Below are 17,486 nucleotides of genomic sequence, written 5' to 3'. Positions count from 1 at the left end.
CATGGGCTCTGGGCACTCAGGCTTCAGTGATTGCAGCTCACAGGCTATAGAGCACAGGCTCAGTAGTTGTGGTGCATGAGCTTAGCTGTCCTACGTTACGTGGGTTCTTCCTGCACCAAGGATCAAACCTGTTTCCCCTTAAATGTAAATTGACGTACTTGTTCCTCCACCAAGAATGTCTTGTAATGAAAAAAAAAAATCAGCTGAACGAAGCTTTGTGCTTAGTAATGTAGTTGTTTCTCCCTCTGGTTTAAGTTCCTTATCTTTTGATGGACAGATAACAAACAGTTGGATTTCAAGGAAGGTGGTTAGTCCATGAATCATATTTTGAGTGCTACTCTATAGTAAAATTTTCTTCAGCATCATGCACTGGGTTTAGTTCATCATGTGTCTTTAGTCTGGTTTAATCTGAAATTATCTCAGCCTTTTTTTTTGATTCCCATAATTTTCGTTAATTGTGACAGTAATAAACCAGGTTTTCTAGGATGTCTATCACTTTCTACATGGCTTCCCTGTGGCTCAGACAGGAAAGAATCTGCCTGCAATGCCAGAGACCCAGGTTCGATTCCTGGGTCAGTAAGATCCCTCGAAGAAGGAAATGGCACCCCACTCCAATATTCTTGTCTGGAGAATCCCATGGACAGAGGAGCCTGGCAGACTACAGTCCACTGGGGTTGCAAAGAGTCAAACATGACTGAGCAACTGACACTTTGATTTTTTCAATTTCTACACCCCTAATGCACCCAAGAATTGATGCTTCTGAAGTGTGGTGTTGAGAAGACTCTTGAGAGTCCCTTGGACTGCAAGAAGATCAAACCAGTCAATCCTAAAGGTAATGAGTCCTGAATATGCACTGGAAGGATTGATGCTGAAGCTCCAGTACTTTGGCCGCCTGATGTGAAGAACTGATTCATTGGAAGAGACTCTGATGCTGGGAAAGATCGAAGGCAGGAGGAGACAGGCATGACAGAGGATGAGATGGTTGGATGGCATCACTGACTTGATGGACATCACTTTGAGCAAGCTCCAGAAGTTGTTGATGGACAAGGAAGCCTGGTGTGCTGCAGTCCATGGGGTTACAAAGAGTTGGAAACGACTGAGCAACTAAACTGAACTGATACCATAGATCAGTTTATCAGTTCTTCAACAATGCATAAGAGAGTTTACCCTTCTCTCTGTAGAGTTTTGTTTGTTCTTTTCATCTCTCCTAATGGATGGGCTAAAGTTGAATTCTCAAGCCTGAAATTAGAATTTGCCGTTTCTTCAAGTAGCACCTTTTTAAAGGAATGGCATTTGGAAATCTGGGAATGAGGTGTGTTCTTTCTTTGCTGTTGGGTGAAACAGGATTGTCATTGCCCTTTGAGCAAGAATGGGCTAGGATATGAGAGAGAATGTTGTGGGGTTTTTGTTGTTGTTGCTTTTAAAATCATAAGTTTGTGATAATATATTTTATTCTGACCTAATACTGTAAGACTCTTCCTTGCCTCTCCTCTGTATTTCCTTCTCTGATAGTGAGACCTCTGCTTCCACCAGTATCATTATATTTGCTAATTTGTTGTCACCCAGTGTACGTATAATAGTTTCAGAATTGCTGCTGTCATACTGCTTGACTGTAAAGCCCACTAAGAGTCTAAGATTTGTTCATAAGTTTTATGTTGTCTTTAGGTGAAGGATGGTTACAGTACTTCGATTATTTATTGAAAATTTTCTTTGTTATTCACTTCAAGTGTAGTTCATTATGTTAATTTTTGTTTGTATTCCTTTTAGGGTTTTTTTCCCTTGTCCCTTTTAAAAAAAATTTTACCTTCAAATAATTAAAATATTGACATGGTTCCAAAAATTGAAACTCTATATAGAATGTGCTTAGAGAACAATTGAAGTAGGAAATGGCAACCCACTCCAGTATTCTTGCCTGGAAAATCCCACGGACAGAGCCTGGCAGGCTGCAGTCCATGGGTTTGCAAAAAGTTGGACTTGACAGAGTGTCTAAGCACAAAGAAGTAGTAACTTCCTGTCCCTTCTCCTACCAGCCTCTTCCTCCTCCCACCTCAGAACTAACCAGGTAGTTTTTTGTCATACTTTGTTTTTCTTTCATGTGTCTTTTTTTTCTTCTTTGCTGCACAGAAGTAAGCACTCTATATCTTGTGCTGTGTATGAATAAATAATGTGTATGTATGGGACTTGCTTGGTGGTTCAGACGGTAAAGTGTCTGTCTACAATGCGGGAGACCTGGGTTCGATCCCTGGATCGGGAAGATTCCCTGGAGAAGGAAACGGCAACCCACTCCAGTACTCTTGCCTAGAAAATCCCATGGATGGAGGAGCTTGGTGCAGGCTACTGTCCATGGGGTCGCAAAGAGTCGGGCACGACTGAGTCACTTCATTTCTTTCTTTCATTTTGTATGTGTACATTTATTATTTGTTTTATTAACTTCAGTTCAGTCTCTCAGTCATGTTCGACTGTGATCCCATGGACTGCAGCATGCCAGGCTTCCCTGTCCACCAACTCCTGGGCTTTGCTCAAACTCATATCCATTGAGTCGGTGATGCCATCCAACCATCTCATCCTCTGTCATAAATGAGATTTATTAACTTAGAAGTATGTATATATATCCTGGAAATCATGTCAGCTGATAAAAATCCCTATTGTTTTCACAACACTGTTTTCCATAGTTACAGTCAGTTACAATCAATGCATGGGCCTTTTTAATTATCAGGGTTTCTTAACCTTGACACCGCTGACATTTTGGGCCAGGGAGTTCTGTGTTATGAGGGGCTGCTCTGTATGTTGTAGAATGTTTAACAGAATCCCTGACCTCTACCAGTATTTGGAAAACTCAGCAGTGGCCACAGGACTGGAAAAGGTCAGTTTTCATTCCAATCCCAAAGAAAGGCAATGCCAAAGAATGCTCAAACTACCACACAATTGCACTCATCTCACATGCTAGTAAAGTAATGCTCAAAATTCTCCAAGCCAAGCTTCAGCAATACGTGAACCGTGAACTTCCTGATGTTCAAGCTGGTTTTAGAAAAGGCAGAGGAACCAGAGATCAAATTGCCAACATGCGCTGGACCATGGAAAAAGCAAGAGAGTTCTAGAAAAACATCTATTTCTGCTTTATTGACTGTGCCAAAGCCTTTGACTGTGTGGATCACAATAAACTGTGGAAAATTCTGAAAGAGATGGGAATACAAAACCATCTGACCCGCCTCCTGAGAAATCTGTATGCAATTGAAGAAGCAGCAGTTAGAACTGGACGTGGAACAACAGACTGGTTCCAAATAGGAAAAGGAGTACGTCAAGGCTGTATATTGTCACCCTGCTTATTTAACTTCTATGCAGAGTACATCATGAGACACGCTGGGCTGGAAGAAACACAAACTGGAATCAAGATTGCCTGGAGAAATATCAATCACCTCAGATATGCAGATGACACCACCCTTATGGCAGAAAGTGAAGAAGAGCTAAAAAGCCTCTTGATGAAAGTGAAAGAGGAGAGTGAAAAAGTTGGCTTAAAGTTCAACATTCAGAAAAGGAAGATCATGGCATCCGGTCCCATCACTTCATGGGAAATAGATGGGGAAACAGTGGAAACAGTGTCAGACCTTATTTTTTGGGACTCCAAAATCACTGCAGATGGTGATTGCAGCCATGAAATTAAAAGACGCTTACTCCTTGGAAGAAAAGTTATGACCAACCTAGATAGTATATTCAAAGGCAGAGACATTACTTTGCCGACTAAGGTCCGTCTAGTCAAGGCTATGGTTTTTCCTGTGGTCATGTATGGATGTGAGAGTTGGACTGTGAAGAAGGCTGAGTGCCGAAGAATTGATGCTTTTGAACTGTGGTGTTGGAGAAGACTCTTGAGAGTCCCTTGGACTGCAAGGAGATCCAACCAGTCCATTCTGAAGGAGATCAACCCTGGGATTTCTTTGGAAGGAATGATGCTGAAGCTGAAACTCCAGCACTTTGGCCACCTCATGCGAAGAGTTGACTCATTGGAAAAGACTCTGATGCTGGGAGGGATTGGGGGCAGGAGGAGAAGGGGACGACAGAGGATGAGATGGCTGGATGGCACCATGGACTCGATGGACGTGAGTCTGAGTGAACTCCAGGAGATGGTGATGGACAGGGAGGCCTGGCATGCTGCAATTCATGGGGTCGCAAAGAGTCGGACATGACTGAGCGACTGAACTGAACTGAACTGAACCAGTTAAATGCCAGTAGCACCTCCCTAGGCAAGACAGTCAAAAATGTCTCCAGCCACTGCCACATGTCCTCTGAGGGCAAAATTGCCTCTCTTTTGAGAACCTCAGATAGAGATAATTTTATTTCTTGGGAATGGTCTTGCTCCCTGTCTCCTGTACAGTGTTGCTAACCTCCGTCCATAGTTCATCAGGCATTCTATCAGATCTAGTCCCTTAAATCTATTTCTCACTTCTACTGTGTAATCATAAGGGATGTGATTTAGGTTATATCTGAATGGTCTAGTGGTTTTCCCTAGATTATTCAATTTAAGTCTGATTTGGCAATAAGGAATTCATGATCTGAGCCATAGTCAGCTCCCGGTCTTGCTTTTGCTGACTGTGTAGAGCTTCTCCATCTTTGGCTGCAAAGAGTATAATCAACCTGATTTCAGTGTTGACCATCTGGTGATGTCCATGTGTAGAGTCTTCTCTTGTGTTGTTGGAAGAGGGTGTTTGCTATGACTAGTGCATTCTCGGCAAAACTCTATTAGCCTTTGACCTGCTTCAGTCTGTACTCCAAGGCCAAATTTGCCTGGTGTTACTCCAGGTATTTCTTGACTTCCTACTTTTGCATAATGGAAAGGACATGTTTTGGGGGTGTTAGTTCTAGAAGGTCTTGAAGGTCTTAATAGAACCATTCAACTTTAGCTTCTTCAACATTACTGGTCAGGGCATAGACTTGGATTGCTGTGATACTGAATGGTTTGCCTTGGAAACGAACAGAGCTCATTCTGTTGTTTTTGAGATTGCATCCAAGTACTGCGTTTCAGACTCATTGACTATGATGGCTACTCCATTTCTTTTAAGGGATTCTTGCCCACAGTAGTAGATAAAATGGTCATGAGTTAAATTCACCCATTCCAGTCCATTTTAGTTCGCTGATTCCTAAAATGTCAGTATTCACTCTTGTCATCTCCTGTTTGACCACTTCCAATTTGCCATGATTCATGAACCTAACATTCCAGGTTCCTATGCAGTGTTGCTCTTTACAGCATGGGACCTTGCTTCCATCACCAGTTACATCCACAACTGGGTATTGTTTTTGCTTTGGCTCCGTTTCTTCATTCGTTCTGGAGTTATTTCTTCACTGATATCTAGCAGCATGTTGGGCACCTACCGACCTGGGGAGTTCATCTTTCAGTGTCCTACCTTTTTGAGAACCCCCTATTCATGGGGTTCTCAAGGCAAGAATACTGAAGTGGTTTGCCATTCCCTTCTCCTGTGGGCCACATTTTATTAGCACTTTCCACCATGACCTGTCCATCTTGGGTGACATGGCTCATAGTTTCATTGAGTTAGACAAGGATGTGGTCCATGTGATTAGATTGGTTAGTTTTCTGTGATTGTGGTTTTCAGTCTTTCTGCCTTCTTCTGGAGAAGGATAAGAGGCTTATGGAAGCTTCCTGATGGGAGAGACTGACTGAGGAGGAAAATGGGTCTTTTTCTGAAGGGTGGGGCCATGTTCAGTAAATCTTTAATGCAATTTTCTGTTCATGGGTGGACCTATGGGTTTTAAGGGACTAGATATGATAGACAGAGTGCCTGATGAACTACAGAGGTTCCTTACATTGTACAGGAGACTGGATTCAAGACCATCCCCAAGAAAAACAAATGCAAAAAAGTAAAATGGCTGTCTGAGGAGGCCTATAAAAGAAGAGCTATAAAGGAAGAGAAGCGAAAAGCAAGAGGAAAGGAAAGATATACCCATTTGAATGCAGAGTTCCAAAGAATAGTAAGGAGAGATAAGAAAGCCTTCCTTGGTGATCAGTGCAAAGAAATAAAGGAACAATAGAATGGGAAAGATTAGAGATCTCTTCAAGAAAATTAGAGATACCAAGGGAACATTTCATGCAAAGATGTGCTCAATGAAGGACAGAAATGGTATGCACCTAACAGAAGCAGAAGATATTAAGAAGAGGTGGCAACAATACACAAAAGATGTGTACAAAAAGATCTTTACAACCCAGATAATGACGATGGTGTGATCACTCACCTAGAGCCAGACATCCTGGAATTTGAAGTCAAGTGGGCCTTAGGAAGCATCACTATGAACAAAACTAGTGGCGGTGATGGAATTCCAGTTGAGCAATTTCATATCCTAAAAGGTGATGCTGTGAGAGTGCTGCACTCAATATGCCAGCAAATTTGGAAAACTCAGCAGTGGCCACAGGACTGGAAAAGGTCAGTTTTCATTCCAATCCCAAAGAAAGGCAATGCCAAAGAATGCTCAAACTACTGCACAATTGCACTCATCTCACATGCTAGTAAAGTAATGCTCAAAATTCTCTAAGCCAGGCTTCAGAAATACATGAACTGTGAACTTCCTGATGTTCAAGCTGATTTTAGAAAAGACAGAGGAACCAGAGATCAAATTGCCAACATCTGCTGGATCATCGAAAACACAAGAGAGTTCCAAGAAACATCTATTTCTGCTTTATTGACTATGCCAAAGCCTTTGACTTTGTGAATCACAATAAACTGGAAAATTCTGAAAGAGATGGGAATACCAGACCACCTGACCTGCCTCTTGAGAAATCTGTATGCGGATCAAGAAGCAACAGTTAAAACTGGATATGGAACAATGGACTGGTTCCAAATTGGAAAAAAAGTACGTCAAGGCTGTGTATTGTCACCCTGCTTATTTAAATTATATTCAGAGTACATAATGAGAAACGCTAGGCTGGATGAAGCACAAGCTGGAATCAAGATTGCCAGGAGAAATATCAATAACCTCAGGTATGCAGATGACACCACCCTTATGGCAGAAAGCAAAGAACTAAAGAGCCTTTTGATAAAAGTGAAAGAGGAGAGTAAAAACGTTGGCTTAAAGCTCAACATTCAGAAAACTAAGATCATGGCATCCAGTCCCATCACTTCATGGCAAATAGATGGGGAAACAGTGTCAGAATTTATGTTAGGAGGCTCCAAAATCACTGCAGATGATGACTGCAGCCATGAAATTAAAAGACGCTTACTCCTTGGAAGAAAAGTTAAGACCAACATAGACAGCATACTAAAAGGCTGAGAGATTACTTTGCCAACAATTGTCCATCTAGTCAAGGCTGTGGTTTTTCCAATAGTCATATATGAATGTGAGAGTTGGAATATAAAGAATGCTGAGTGCCAAAGAATTGATGCTTTTGAATTATGATATTGAGGAAGACTCTCTGAGATTTTCTTGCAGTGCAAGGAGATCCAACCAGTCTGTCCTAAAGGAAATCAGTCGTGAATATTCTTTGGAAGGACTGATGTTGAAACTGAAACTTCAATACTTTGGCCACCTGATGCAAAGAGCTGACCTATTTGAAAAGAGCCTGATGCTGGGACAGATTTAAGGAGGGAGAAGGGGACGACAGAGCATGAGATGGCTGGATGGCATCACCAATCAATGGACATATGTTTGCGTAAACTCTGGGGTTGGTGATGGACAGGGATGCCAGGCGTGCTGTGGTTCATGGGGTCGCAAAGAGTTGGCTACGACTGAGAGACTGAACTAAACTGATAGAGATAGTAGAAACTCTGACAATTGGTGGAAGTCTCTCAGGGAACATCAATAGATAATAAAGAGCTGAAGGTAGAATCCTAGGTAATTAGTCAGTTCCGTCTCTCAGTCAAATCTTTGCGATCCCATGAACTGCAGCACGCCAGGCCTCCCTGTCCATCACCAACGGCCGGAGTCTACCCAAACCCAAGTCCATTGAGTTGGTGGTGCCATCCCACCATCCTCTGTTGTCCCCTTCTTCTCATGCCCTCAATCTTTCCCAGCATTAGGGTCTTTTCCAATGAGTTGGCTCTTCGCATCAGGTGGCCAAAGTGTTGGAATTTCAGCTTCAACATCAGTCCTTCCAGTGGTCACCCAGGACTGATCTCCTTTAGGATGGACTGGTTGGATCTCCTTGCAGTCCAAGGGACTCTAAAGAGTTTTCTGCAACACCACAGTTCAAAAGAAACAATTCTTCGGCACTCAACTTTCTTTATAGTCCAATTCTCACATCATACGTGACTACTGGAAAAACCATAGCTTTGACTGGACACACCTTTGTTGACAGAGTAATGTCTCTACTTTTTAATATGCTGTCTAGGTTGGTCATAACTTCTTTTCCAAGGAGTAAGCGTCTTTTAATTTCATGGCTGCAGTCACCATCTGCAGTGACTTTGGAGCCTGAAAAAATAAAGTCAGATGCTGTTTCCACTGTTTCCCCATTTATTTGCCGTGAAGTGATGAGACTAGACGTCATGATCTTAGTTTTCTGAATGTTGAACTTTAAGCCAACTTTTTCGCTCTCCTCATTCACTTTCATCAAGAGGCTTTTTAGTTCTTCTTCACTTTCTGCCATAAGGGTGATGTCATCTGCATATCTGAGGTTATTGACATTTCTCCCTACACTCTTGATTCCACCTTGGACTCCTAGATAATACTGGAATTAAAAAAGGTAAAAAAAGAAAGCCTTCTATACAGATTGAAGGTGAAGTTGAAGTCGCTCAGTCGTGTCCGGCTCTTTGCAACTCCGTGGACTGTAACCTACTAGGCTTCTCCGTCCATGGTATTCTCCAGGCAAGAATACTGGAGTGGATTGCCATTTCCTTCTCCAGGGGGTCTTCCTGACCCAGGGATCGAACCCAGGTCTCCCGCATTGGAGGCAGAAGCTTTAACCTCTGAGCCACCAGGGAAGCCCAGATTAAGGACAGAACCCATGGTGAGGGTTGCGGGTGGGCTGCATTTTCAAAGAACAACAGTGTTTGAGACCACAAAAGAACAGATAACTAATGAAAGATTTGGGGGTTTTGTTGTTGTTTTAAATCACATTTGACTTTATAGAGGATATTATTGCCCTTAGAACAATTACCCTGAGGCGATGGGGCAGAAGATATATAATAGTAAGTTGAGCACCATAAAAGATACGAAGAAATAAAAATGCAATCTTGAACACATAGGCTTGGAGGGAAGCAGTTAGAGAGAGAGATTCAGGGGAGAAGATAGTAGACAGTTAATTCCTGTAGGCATTAGGCCTGGAATCCCTTAGTCCTGAGTGTGTGTGGAAATGGAAGGGAATAAATAACTTGATTTGAGACCAGATAAAAGAACACAAAGTGGTCATTCTTGTTCTTGTAGATTTTTTCTTTTTTTTTTAAAGCTTTAGTCATATTGGCAAATAATAGATAATGAACATTTATATGCCACCTACATTTAACATTTGTTACTATTTTCCTGTTGCATTATTTTTCATTATTATTATTAGCTGAAGTATTTTAAAGTGAATAATAGATAACCTAACACTCGTCCCCTTAGTACTTGTTCTATATCCCACTTACATAAATACTACTATCAGTGAGCAGTTCTCTAAATCGTGTAATTCCCAGTTTATATTTAGGTTTCTTGTGTTTTGTAGCTAGTTTTTCAAACCAGAATCCAAATAAGAAACATTTGAGTGTCATGACTCTTAATTAAGTATTCTTTGATCTTAAAATAGTACACTCCCCTCCTGTCTTTTTAAAGCATTTTAACTTACTGAAGAAATCAAGTCTTCTAGACAAAATAGACTTTTCTGGTTGCTTCTTCATGATTGTATTGAATTTATTCCTCTATCTTTTCTATCTCCTATAAATTGGATGTTAAGTCGAAGGCTTGATAAGATTCACTGTCAGCATGTAAACTTCCTACATCAGGAGATATATGTTTGTCCCACAGAATGGTGATGAATCTGATCACTAATTTAAGGGTGTGATGGTCAGAAGAGTAAGGACATTTAAAGTGGTTATGCAGTGTGAAAATTGTAAAAGGATTCCAACGTGAAAGCTTCATTTTCTCAGTGAACTCAGAGGCAAAAACCACACTTCCAGGTTAGGAAGTGTGAATGTAGTAAGTCAGGGTGAAAATTTAGAGTTGAATGTGTAAGGAATGAGAAATCTGGGTGTAATGGAAAGGGAGATATGTGTAATTGTCTTCATTAAAGGAAGAGATTTACTTAACCCTGTTGCTTTAGAGCAGTTTTTCAGAGCAAGATTCAAGAAGTCAACCCAGAAGTTTGTTAAAATATATACTTCTGGTCCTTCACAGTCCAGTTTATATGTTTCAGGAGATTCTTAGGCATGACTGGTACCCCACCAGGTGCAGCTGAACTAAGTAAAGAGAAAGTTACTAAAATACAGATCCTGGATATGTGTCTAAAAGAGCTGTCCAAAAAACAAAATTAGTTGCGTAGCAAAGTCTGCATTCTCTGGCACTAGGAATATACTTGACTATATTTCTTTCTCTGATCTCTGTAACTTCTATCCATTTGTTATACTTCTGCTTTCTGATCTTCAGAATGCTTACTGTGGTAGAAAATCAAAATTTCAAAATGAATTATATTGTTTGGGAGAAACACGAATGAGATTTGGCTCACAGTGTCTTTTATTTAAGATAAACATATGAACTGAAATGTAATGAGATTAAAGTTAGTCACTGTTGGATGAAGCCTTGTGTAAAACAAATGCTCCCTGTCTGCTAAAGAAACATTTTGTTCTTGGTAGACAGTCTAATATTGAATGGGCCATTTTGATTTTAACACTCTGATTCTGATCACCTAGGTAGACTGTGAAAATCCTTTGATATTTTTATTAGTGTATGCATCATAATTTCTCAGGAACAACGTGACAACACCCATCTTTTATTCAGGGCACAGGTGAAAAAAGTAGGAAAGAGAAGGCAGGTATGCAATGGATGAGTATATTAACAAAATGGTTCAAGTTTTTGCTGTTCTTTTCTATCCTAGCCCAGAGAATTTGAAATATGTTCAAAGCATGCCGACTTTCAGAATGTAGATTTATATGCACAGTGTACTGAAATAGAAAAAGAAAAAACAACTTGTTTTAATCTTTGACAGATACACATTACATTTATTATTGAAAAGAACTGCAAATATATTGTATTATATATGTACAGTTATGTACAACTATAATGAGATAACATTAGTAATACATTAAAATGCTGTTTTTTTCCCTCTGAAAATACTTTTAGTTCTGAGCCATCTGAAGATGAAGAGTCCCAAGGCCTTCCTACCATGGCCACTAGAAACAACAATGATATTTCAGAACTGGAAGACCTTTCGGAATTGGAGGACCTTAAAGATGCTAAACTTCAGACCCTGAAGGAGCTTTTTCCACAAAGAAGTGACAGTGATTTACTTAAGGTTATACCCCTTTCTAGTAATTGGTTATTACAGCTGTAGTGATGCTTAAAATGTCTCCTGTATCCAGTGCTGTATTCAGTAGATAGTCATTTTTCTAAAAATATCTTATATTTGAAGAAAATTAATTTAATAATAAAGGCAGATGCCAGAGATTTACTTGTTGAATCTTACAGTAGGTGAGGTTTATTCACCTATAAGTAATATAATAACTTGAGCGTATCTGTATCTTCCCTGTATCTCATGTGGGTTGTGAAGTTTTTTGAGTTTGAATGGTTCTGAAATGGGGATAACCCTCTTCTCACTAGAAACATAGAAATGTCCAGAGGCTTTTTTCCTTAGTTTGCCCGTAATGACAAGGAGTTGCTTTTCGCATTTAGTGCCATGTGACCAGGGATGCTAAACATGGTACGATACTGAGAACACTCTCGTGTAACAGAAGAGTCCTGCCAGTGGCACCCTTGCTGAGAAGTATTGACTGAACGATAGAAACAAAACAAGTGGCTGTAGTTTTACTGTTACAGTTATCTAGCTCTCTTTTTATAAGAGGAAATAAAAACTTACCGTTCAGTTAAGTTGTAGGTAGAGAATAAACCTCTGAAAATTAGTAAATAGTTTATCCCTAGCTCTGCCACTTAGTATTTGAATGAGCCTCGGGGAATCATTTAATTACAGGTTCATAGGTTTTTCACCTTTGTTTTTTATCATCACCATCCCTAGCATCACTCACCCCAGCTAAGGCATGGACGGCACCATATCTCTGTGGTCTAGGCAGGCAACTTTGAAGTGGTGGATATTGGCACATACCCTTTTTAAGAGAGGTAGCTGCTGCTTCTTTGGTAAGATATGACCATGTGAAATCAGTGACAGCCTATTTTTATCAGATAATTCAGATTTTCAAATAAAAGGCTGAATTTTTATTTGGTGTTGATCATCAGCTTAAGAGCTTTATTGAGATACAGTTTAAATCTGTAAAGATCACCTGATGTTTTGGATTTTAGCATATTTACAGAGTTGTACAATCATCTGCTAAGTCACTTCAGTCGTGTCCGACTCTGTGCGACCCCATAGACGGCAGCCCACCAGGCTGCCCCGTCCCTGGGATTCTCTAGGCAAGAGTACTGGAGTGGGTTGCCATTTCCTTCTCCAATGCATGAAAGTGAAAGGTGAAAGTGAAGTCCCTCAGTCGTGTCCGACTCTTTGCAACCCCATGGACTGCAACCTACCAGGCTCGTCCGTCCGTGGGATTTTCCAGGCAAGAGTACTGGAGTGGGGTGCCATTGCCTTCTTTGTGTATAACCATCACCATAGTCTAATTTTAAAACATTTTAATCATTCCAGAAAGAAACCTTGTACCTATTACCAGTCACTCCCCATCTCCGTTCCCTAGCCAGCCACTAATCTCTGTCTCTATAGATTGGCCTATTCTGGACATTTCATGTCAGTGGGAACATACCCCATATGTGTTTTTTTCTCTTTTTTGATTGTACAGCATTTAGGACCTTTGTTTCCCCAAGGAGAGATTGAACCAGTGCCTCCTGCAATGGAAGCACAGGCTTAACCCCTGGACCACCAGGAAAATCCCAGTGTGATCTTTTATAACTGACTTCCTGCACTTAGTATACAGCTTTGAAGCTCATTCATGTTGTATCGTATTTCATTCCTTTTTATAGTAACTAATTTAAAGAAAGACAAAACCAAAAATACCATTCAAGTCAAATGAAACATGTCTGAAACAGAAGTGATCTAGGCCTACTAGTTTGAACTCTTTTAGGTTTATATTATTTCCTTTGTTCTCTGATATATTTAATATGAATCTTTTTTCCCAAATCATTCTGATAACCTTCCTATTGTTAGCTAAATGAAACTTGAATGGTATCGAGTCTACTTTTCCCCTGCAAGTAGTGTTCCTTGCTTCCTGATGGTTTTTTCCCCATAGGAAAAGAAGGAAAGAATGTAGCCACTAGTAGCAACACTGAAAGTATTGGAAAGAACTTTCAACAGAATAAACATGGTGGAGTATTAAAATAGTCAACATAAATCGCAGTTTAAAAATACTTTAGCTTGAGTGCCAATTTTTCATGTAGTTCAACGGGGTTTATTCCCTATAGAAGCATTTATCTCTAATTTTATAATTACAGTGGTAAAGTTGAATTGCTACATGAACTTTGTGTGTCTATTTCACTAGTGTTTGAAATTTGGGGAATTTAGCATAACACTTGCTCCAAAGCAAAGCACTCCCTGGAAGTAGTCTGGATTTCAAGTGATCTCCCATCATTTTAAAAGATTTAAAGATAACATTTATAAATTATTCTTCAGAGGCTTTTAGACCCATATAAAATAATTCAAGGAGCTATGAAATATAAACTTAGTCCTACACTTGATGAGAATATGCTTTGTCTATTTTGAAAATGAGGAAAGGCTTACAAGATACCAGAGGCTCCAAGAGGAAGAAAACTAGTATCGAAAAGAGCATTATTTTTTTGTTTTGAGGCTTTTAATACAAAAATAGCTTATTTAAAAAATTAAGATCTTTTTAAAACAAATAACCCGTTGGAAGTACAGGAAACTATGGCAAGAGAAAAGTATGGGAGTTCTGAAATCTGCAAGTGTGAATTACGTAAGTCATATATTAATATGTTCTTGAGTAAGTTGAAGCAATTTAATTTTTAGCAATTTAGAAATAGAGCATATTTCAAGAGTCCTTTATCCCACTCAAGAAGTACTAGATTTAAAAAATAATTCCAGAGTTTATTTTAAATGCCTATCAGAGCCTGTCTTTCCTTCCCCTCTCCCTCTCTTCCTTTCCCTCCCTTTCTCTCTCTCTCTCTCTCTCTCTCTCTCTCTCTCACACACACACACACACCCCACCCACCCAGTACCTGGACTCACTCATAGATAGGAAGTTTTTGAGACTTCAGGGCCCAGTCTTACAATTAAAATAACAAAAACCTTGAGTATAGTGTTCTATTTTTTCTTTTATAATGGTGATAAGTAAATCTATTAAATACATTTTAAGATAGACAAATTTAGACTTTTTAGACAAACCAGATATTCTGAAAATTTATCATCTGACTTACTGAACTTAAGCTATTATGTAGCTATTTCTCCACTTGTTGTCTATTTAATATATTGGTTTATATATTTAATATATTTAAATATTTGGTAAGTTTGTAAAATAATTCTTAAAAGTATTATTTTTAAAACAATCTTTTCTCATTTTGTTAGTTGATTGACTCAACAAGCACTATGGATGGAGCAATTGCTGCTGCCTTGCTGATGTTCGGTGACGCAGGTATGCCTGACTTAGTTTCAAGCCATGTTGAAGACAATATCTTCTCATTTTTATTGCTCATCAGTTTACCAAGCTTCTTCATGAGTTCTTACAGGAACCTTAGGAAGTATTAATAGCTTCAGGGGTTTTAGATGAAAACAGTGAAGATTAAGAAGGTTTAAAAAAATAAGAAAGTTAAGGTTAACTGACTAACTTACTTGAGGTCTTACTTACCTGGAAGCTGAACTTTCTAGGTTCCATTTTCTTTACCCCCTCCCAAAAAAGGGGAGGGAACAGTTTCATTGGTAATTTTGCTTGTCCTCTACAGATCAAATATCTTAAAAGTGAAGTTTTGGGAGATATATGTTCTTTAATAAGTGTCCTTTCTAATTCATTGTAGTTTTACTTCTCTAAATGAGAGTCAGGAACTTAAGAAAATCCTAGCTTGTAATCAGCATTCCTTCGTGTACTATGCTATAGTCCAGTTTTAGAATACCAAATAAATACTTTTATATAAGCACCTCCAATTTTTTTCAGTAAATGCTGCCTAGAATTTTTTTTGTACCAAGCAAGTAAAACTAACCTATAATCCCACTGCTAAATAAACTACTTAAGAAATGAAAGCAAGCCTAAGTATTATATATAATCATTTGAGTACAAAATATAGTATTGGTTTACATTTATAAGAAAAGTCGTTTGATCATTTATCTTGGATAACTTGTCATTACAATCAAAATTTATCTAATTACAAAATATCTCCATAATATTCCTCTGTGACACCAGTAGGATTAATTTATTGTTTCTCTACACATAAACATCACCAGATGGTCAGTACCAAAGTCAGATTGATTATATTCTTTTCAGCCAAAGGTGGAGAAACTCTACACAGTCAGCAAAAACAAGACCGGGAGCTGACTGTGGCTCAGATCATGAACTTCCTAATGCCAAATTCAGACTTAAATAAACTAGGGAAAACCACTAGCCCATTCAGGTATGATCTAAATCAGATCCCTTACAATTATACAGTGGAAGTGACAAATAGATTCAAGGGATTAGATCTGATAGAGTGCCTGAAGAACTATGGATTGGAGGTTCGTGACATTGTACAGGAGGCAGTGATCAAAACCATCCCCAAGAAAAAGAAATGCAAAAGGCAAAATAGTTGTCTGAGGAGGACTTACAAATAGCTGAGAAAAGAAGAGAAGCAAAGGAGGAAAGGAAAGCTACACCCATCTGAATGTGGAGTTCCAAAGAATAGTAGGGAGAGATAAGAAAGCTTTCCTAAATGATCAGTGCAAAGAAATAGAGGAAAAGAATAGAATGGAAAAAACTAGAGATCTCTTCAAGAAAATAGAGATTACAAAGGGGGCATGTTATGCAGAGATGGGCACAATAAAGGATAGAAACGATATGGACCTAACAGAAGTAGAAGATATTAAGAAAAGGTGGCAAGAATACACAGAAGAACTGTACAAAAAAGATCTTCACTACCCAGATAATCAAGATGGTGTGATCACTCACCTAGAGCCAGATATCCTGGAGTCAAAAGTCAAGTGAGCTTTAGGTAGCTAGTGGAAGTGATGGAATTCCAGCTGAGCTATTTCAAATCCTAAAAGATGATGCTGTGAAAGTGCCACACTCAATATGGTAGCAAAATTGGAGAACTTATCAGTGGCCACAGAACTGGAAAAGGTCAGTTTTCATTCCAATACCAAAGAACGGCAATGCCAAAGATTGTTCAAACTGCTTCACAGTTGCATTCACCTCACATGATAGCAAGGTAATGCTCAAAATTCTGCAAGCGAGGCTTCAACAGTACATGAGCCAAGAACTTCCAGATGCTCAAGCTGGATTTAGAAAAGGCAGAGGATTCAGAGACCAAATTGCCAACATCTGTTGGATCATAGAGAAAGCAAAAGAATTCCAGTAAATCTGTTTTATTGACTACGCTAAAGCCTTTGACTGTGTAGATCACAACAAACTGGAAAATTCTTAAAGAGATGGGAATCCCAAACCCCCTTACCTGCCTCCTGAGAAGTCTGTGTGCAGGTCAAGAAGCAACAGTTAAAACCGGATATGGAACAACAGACTGGTTCTACATTGGGGAAGGAGTATGTCAGGGCTGTATATTGTCATCCTGCTTATTTAGCTTATATGCAGAGTGTATCATGCAAAATGCTGGGCTGGATGAAGCACAAGCTGAAATCAAGATTGTGGGAAATATCAATAACCTCAGATATGCAGATGACACCACCCTTATGGCAGAAGGCAAAGAGGAACTAAGGAGTCTCTTGAGGAAAGTGAAAGAGTAGAGCGAAAATGCTGGCTTAAAACTCAGCATTCAGAAAACTAAAATCATGGCATTCCGTCCCATCACTTCATGGCAAATAGATGGGGAAACAGTGAAAAAAGTAAGACTTTTATTTTCCTGGGCTCCAAAATCACTGCAGATGGTGACTGCAGCCATGAAATTAAAAGACACTTGCTCCTTGGAAGAAAAGCTATGACCAACCTAGATAGCATATTAAAAAGCAGAGATGTTACTTTTGTCAACAAAGATCCATCTAATTAAAGCTATGATTTTTCCGTTAGTCATGTAAAGATGTGAGAGTTAGATCATAAAGCTGAGCACCAAAGAATTGATGTTTTTGAACTGTGGTGTTGGAGAAGACTCTTGAGAGTCCCTTGGACTGCAAGGAGATCCAACCAGTCCATCCTAAAGGAAATCAGTCCTGAATATTCATTGCTAAGAATGATGCTGAAACTCCAATACTTTGGCCACCTGATGCAAAGAAC

At 39.4% G+C, this 17,486-nt stretch overlaps 1 protein-coding gene across 5 annotated transcripts in view; it reads left to right on the top strand.

Moving 5' to 3' along the window:
* SMARCAD1 (SWI/SNF-related, matrix-associated actin-dependent regulator of chromatin, subfamily a, containing DEAD/H box 1) overlaps positions 1–17,486 on the top strand; it is a 90,380-nt gene that overhangs the window by 26,114 nt on the left and 46,780 nt on the right. For all 5 annotated transcript variants that reach the window (XM_013964532.2, XM_005681418.3, XM_013964530.2 and 2 more), the window contains exons 4-5: positions 11,248–11,419; positions 14,645–14,711. In XM_013964532.2, the coding sequence (XP_013819986.1) occupies positions 11,248–11,419; positions 14,645–14,711 (239 nt within the window). The remainder of the gene's footprint in view (positions 1–11,247; positions 11,420–14,644; positions 14,712–17,486) is intronic.

The sequence above is a fragment of the Capra hircus genome, chromosome 6 (assembly GCF_001704415.2).
Source record: "Capra hircus breed San Clemente chromosome 6, ASM170441v1, whole genome shotgun sequence".
NCBI classification, from domain to species: domain Eukaryota; kingdom Metazoa; phylum Chordata; class Mammalia; order Artiodactyla; family Bovidae; genus Capra; species Capra hircus.
The sequence above is the reverse complement of the archived record's forward strand: the minus strand, read 5'-3'. Positions and strand labels throughout refer to the sequence as shown.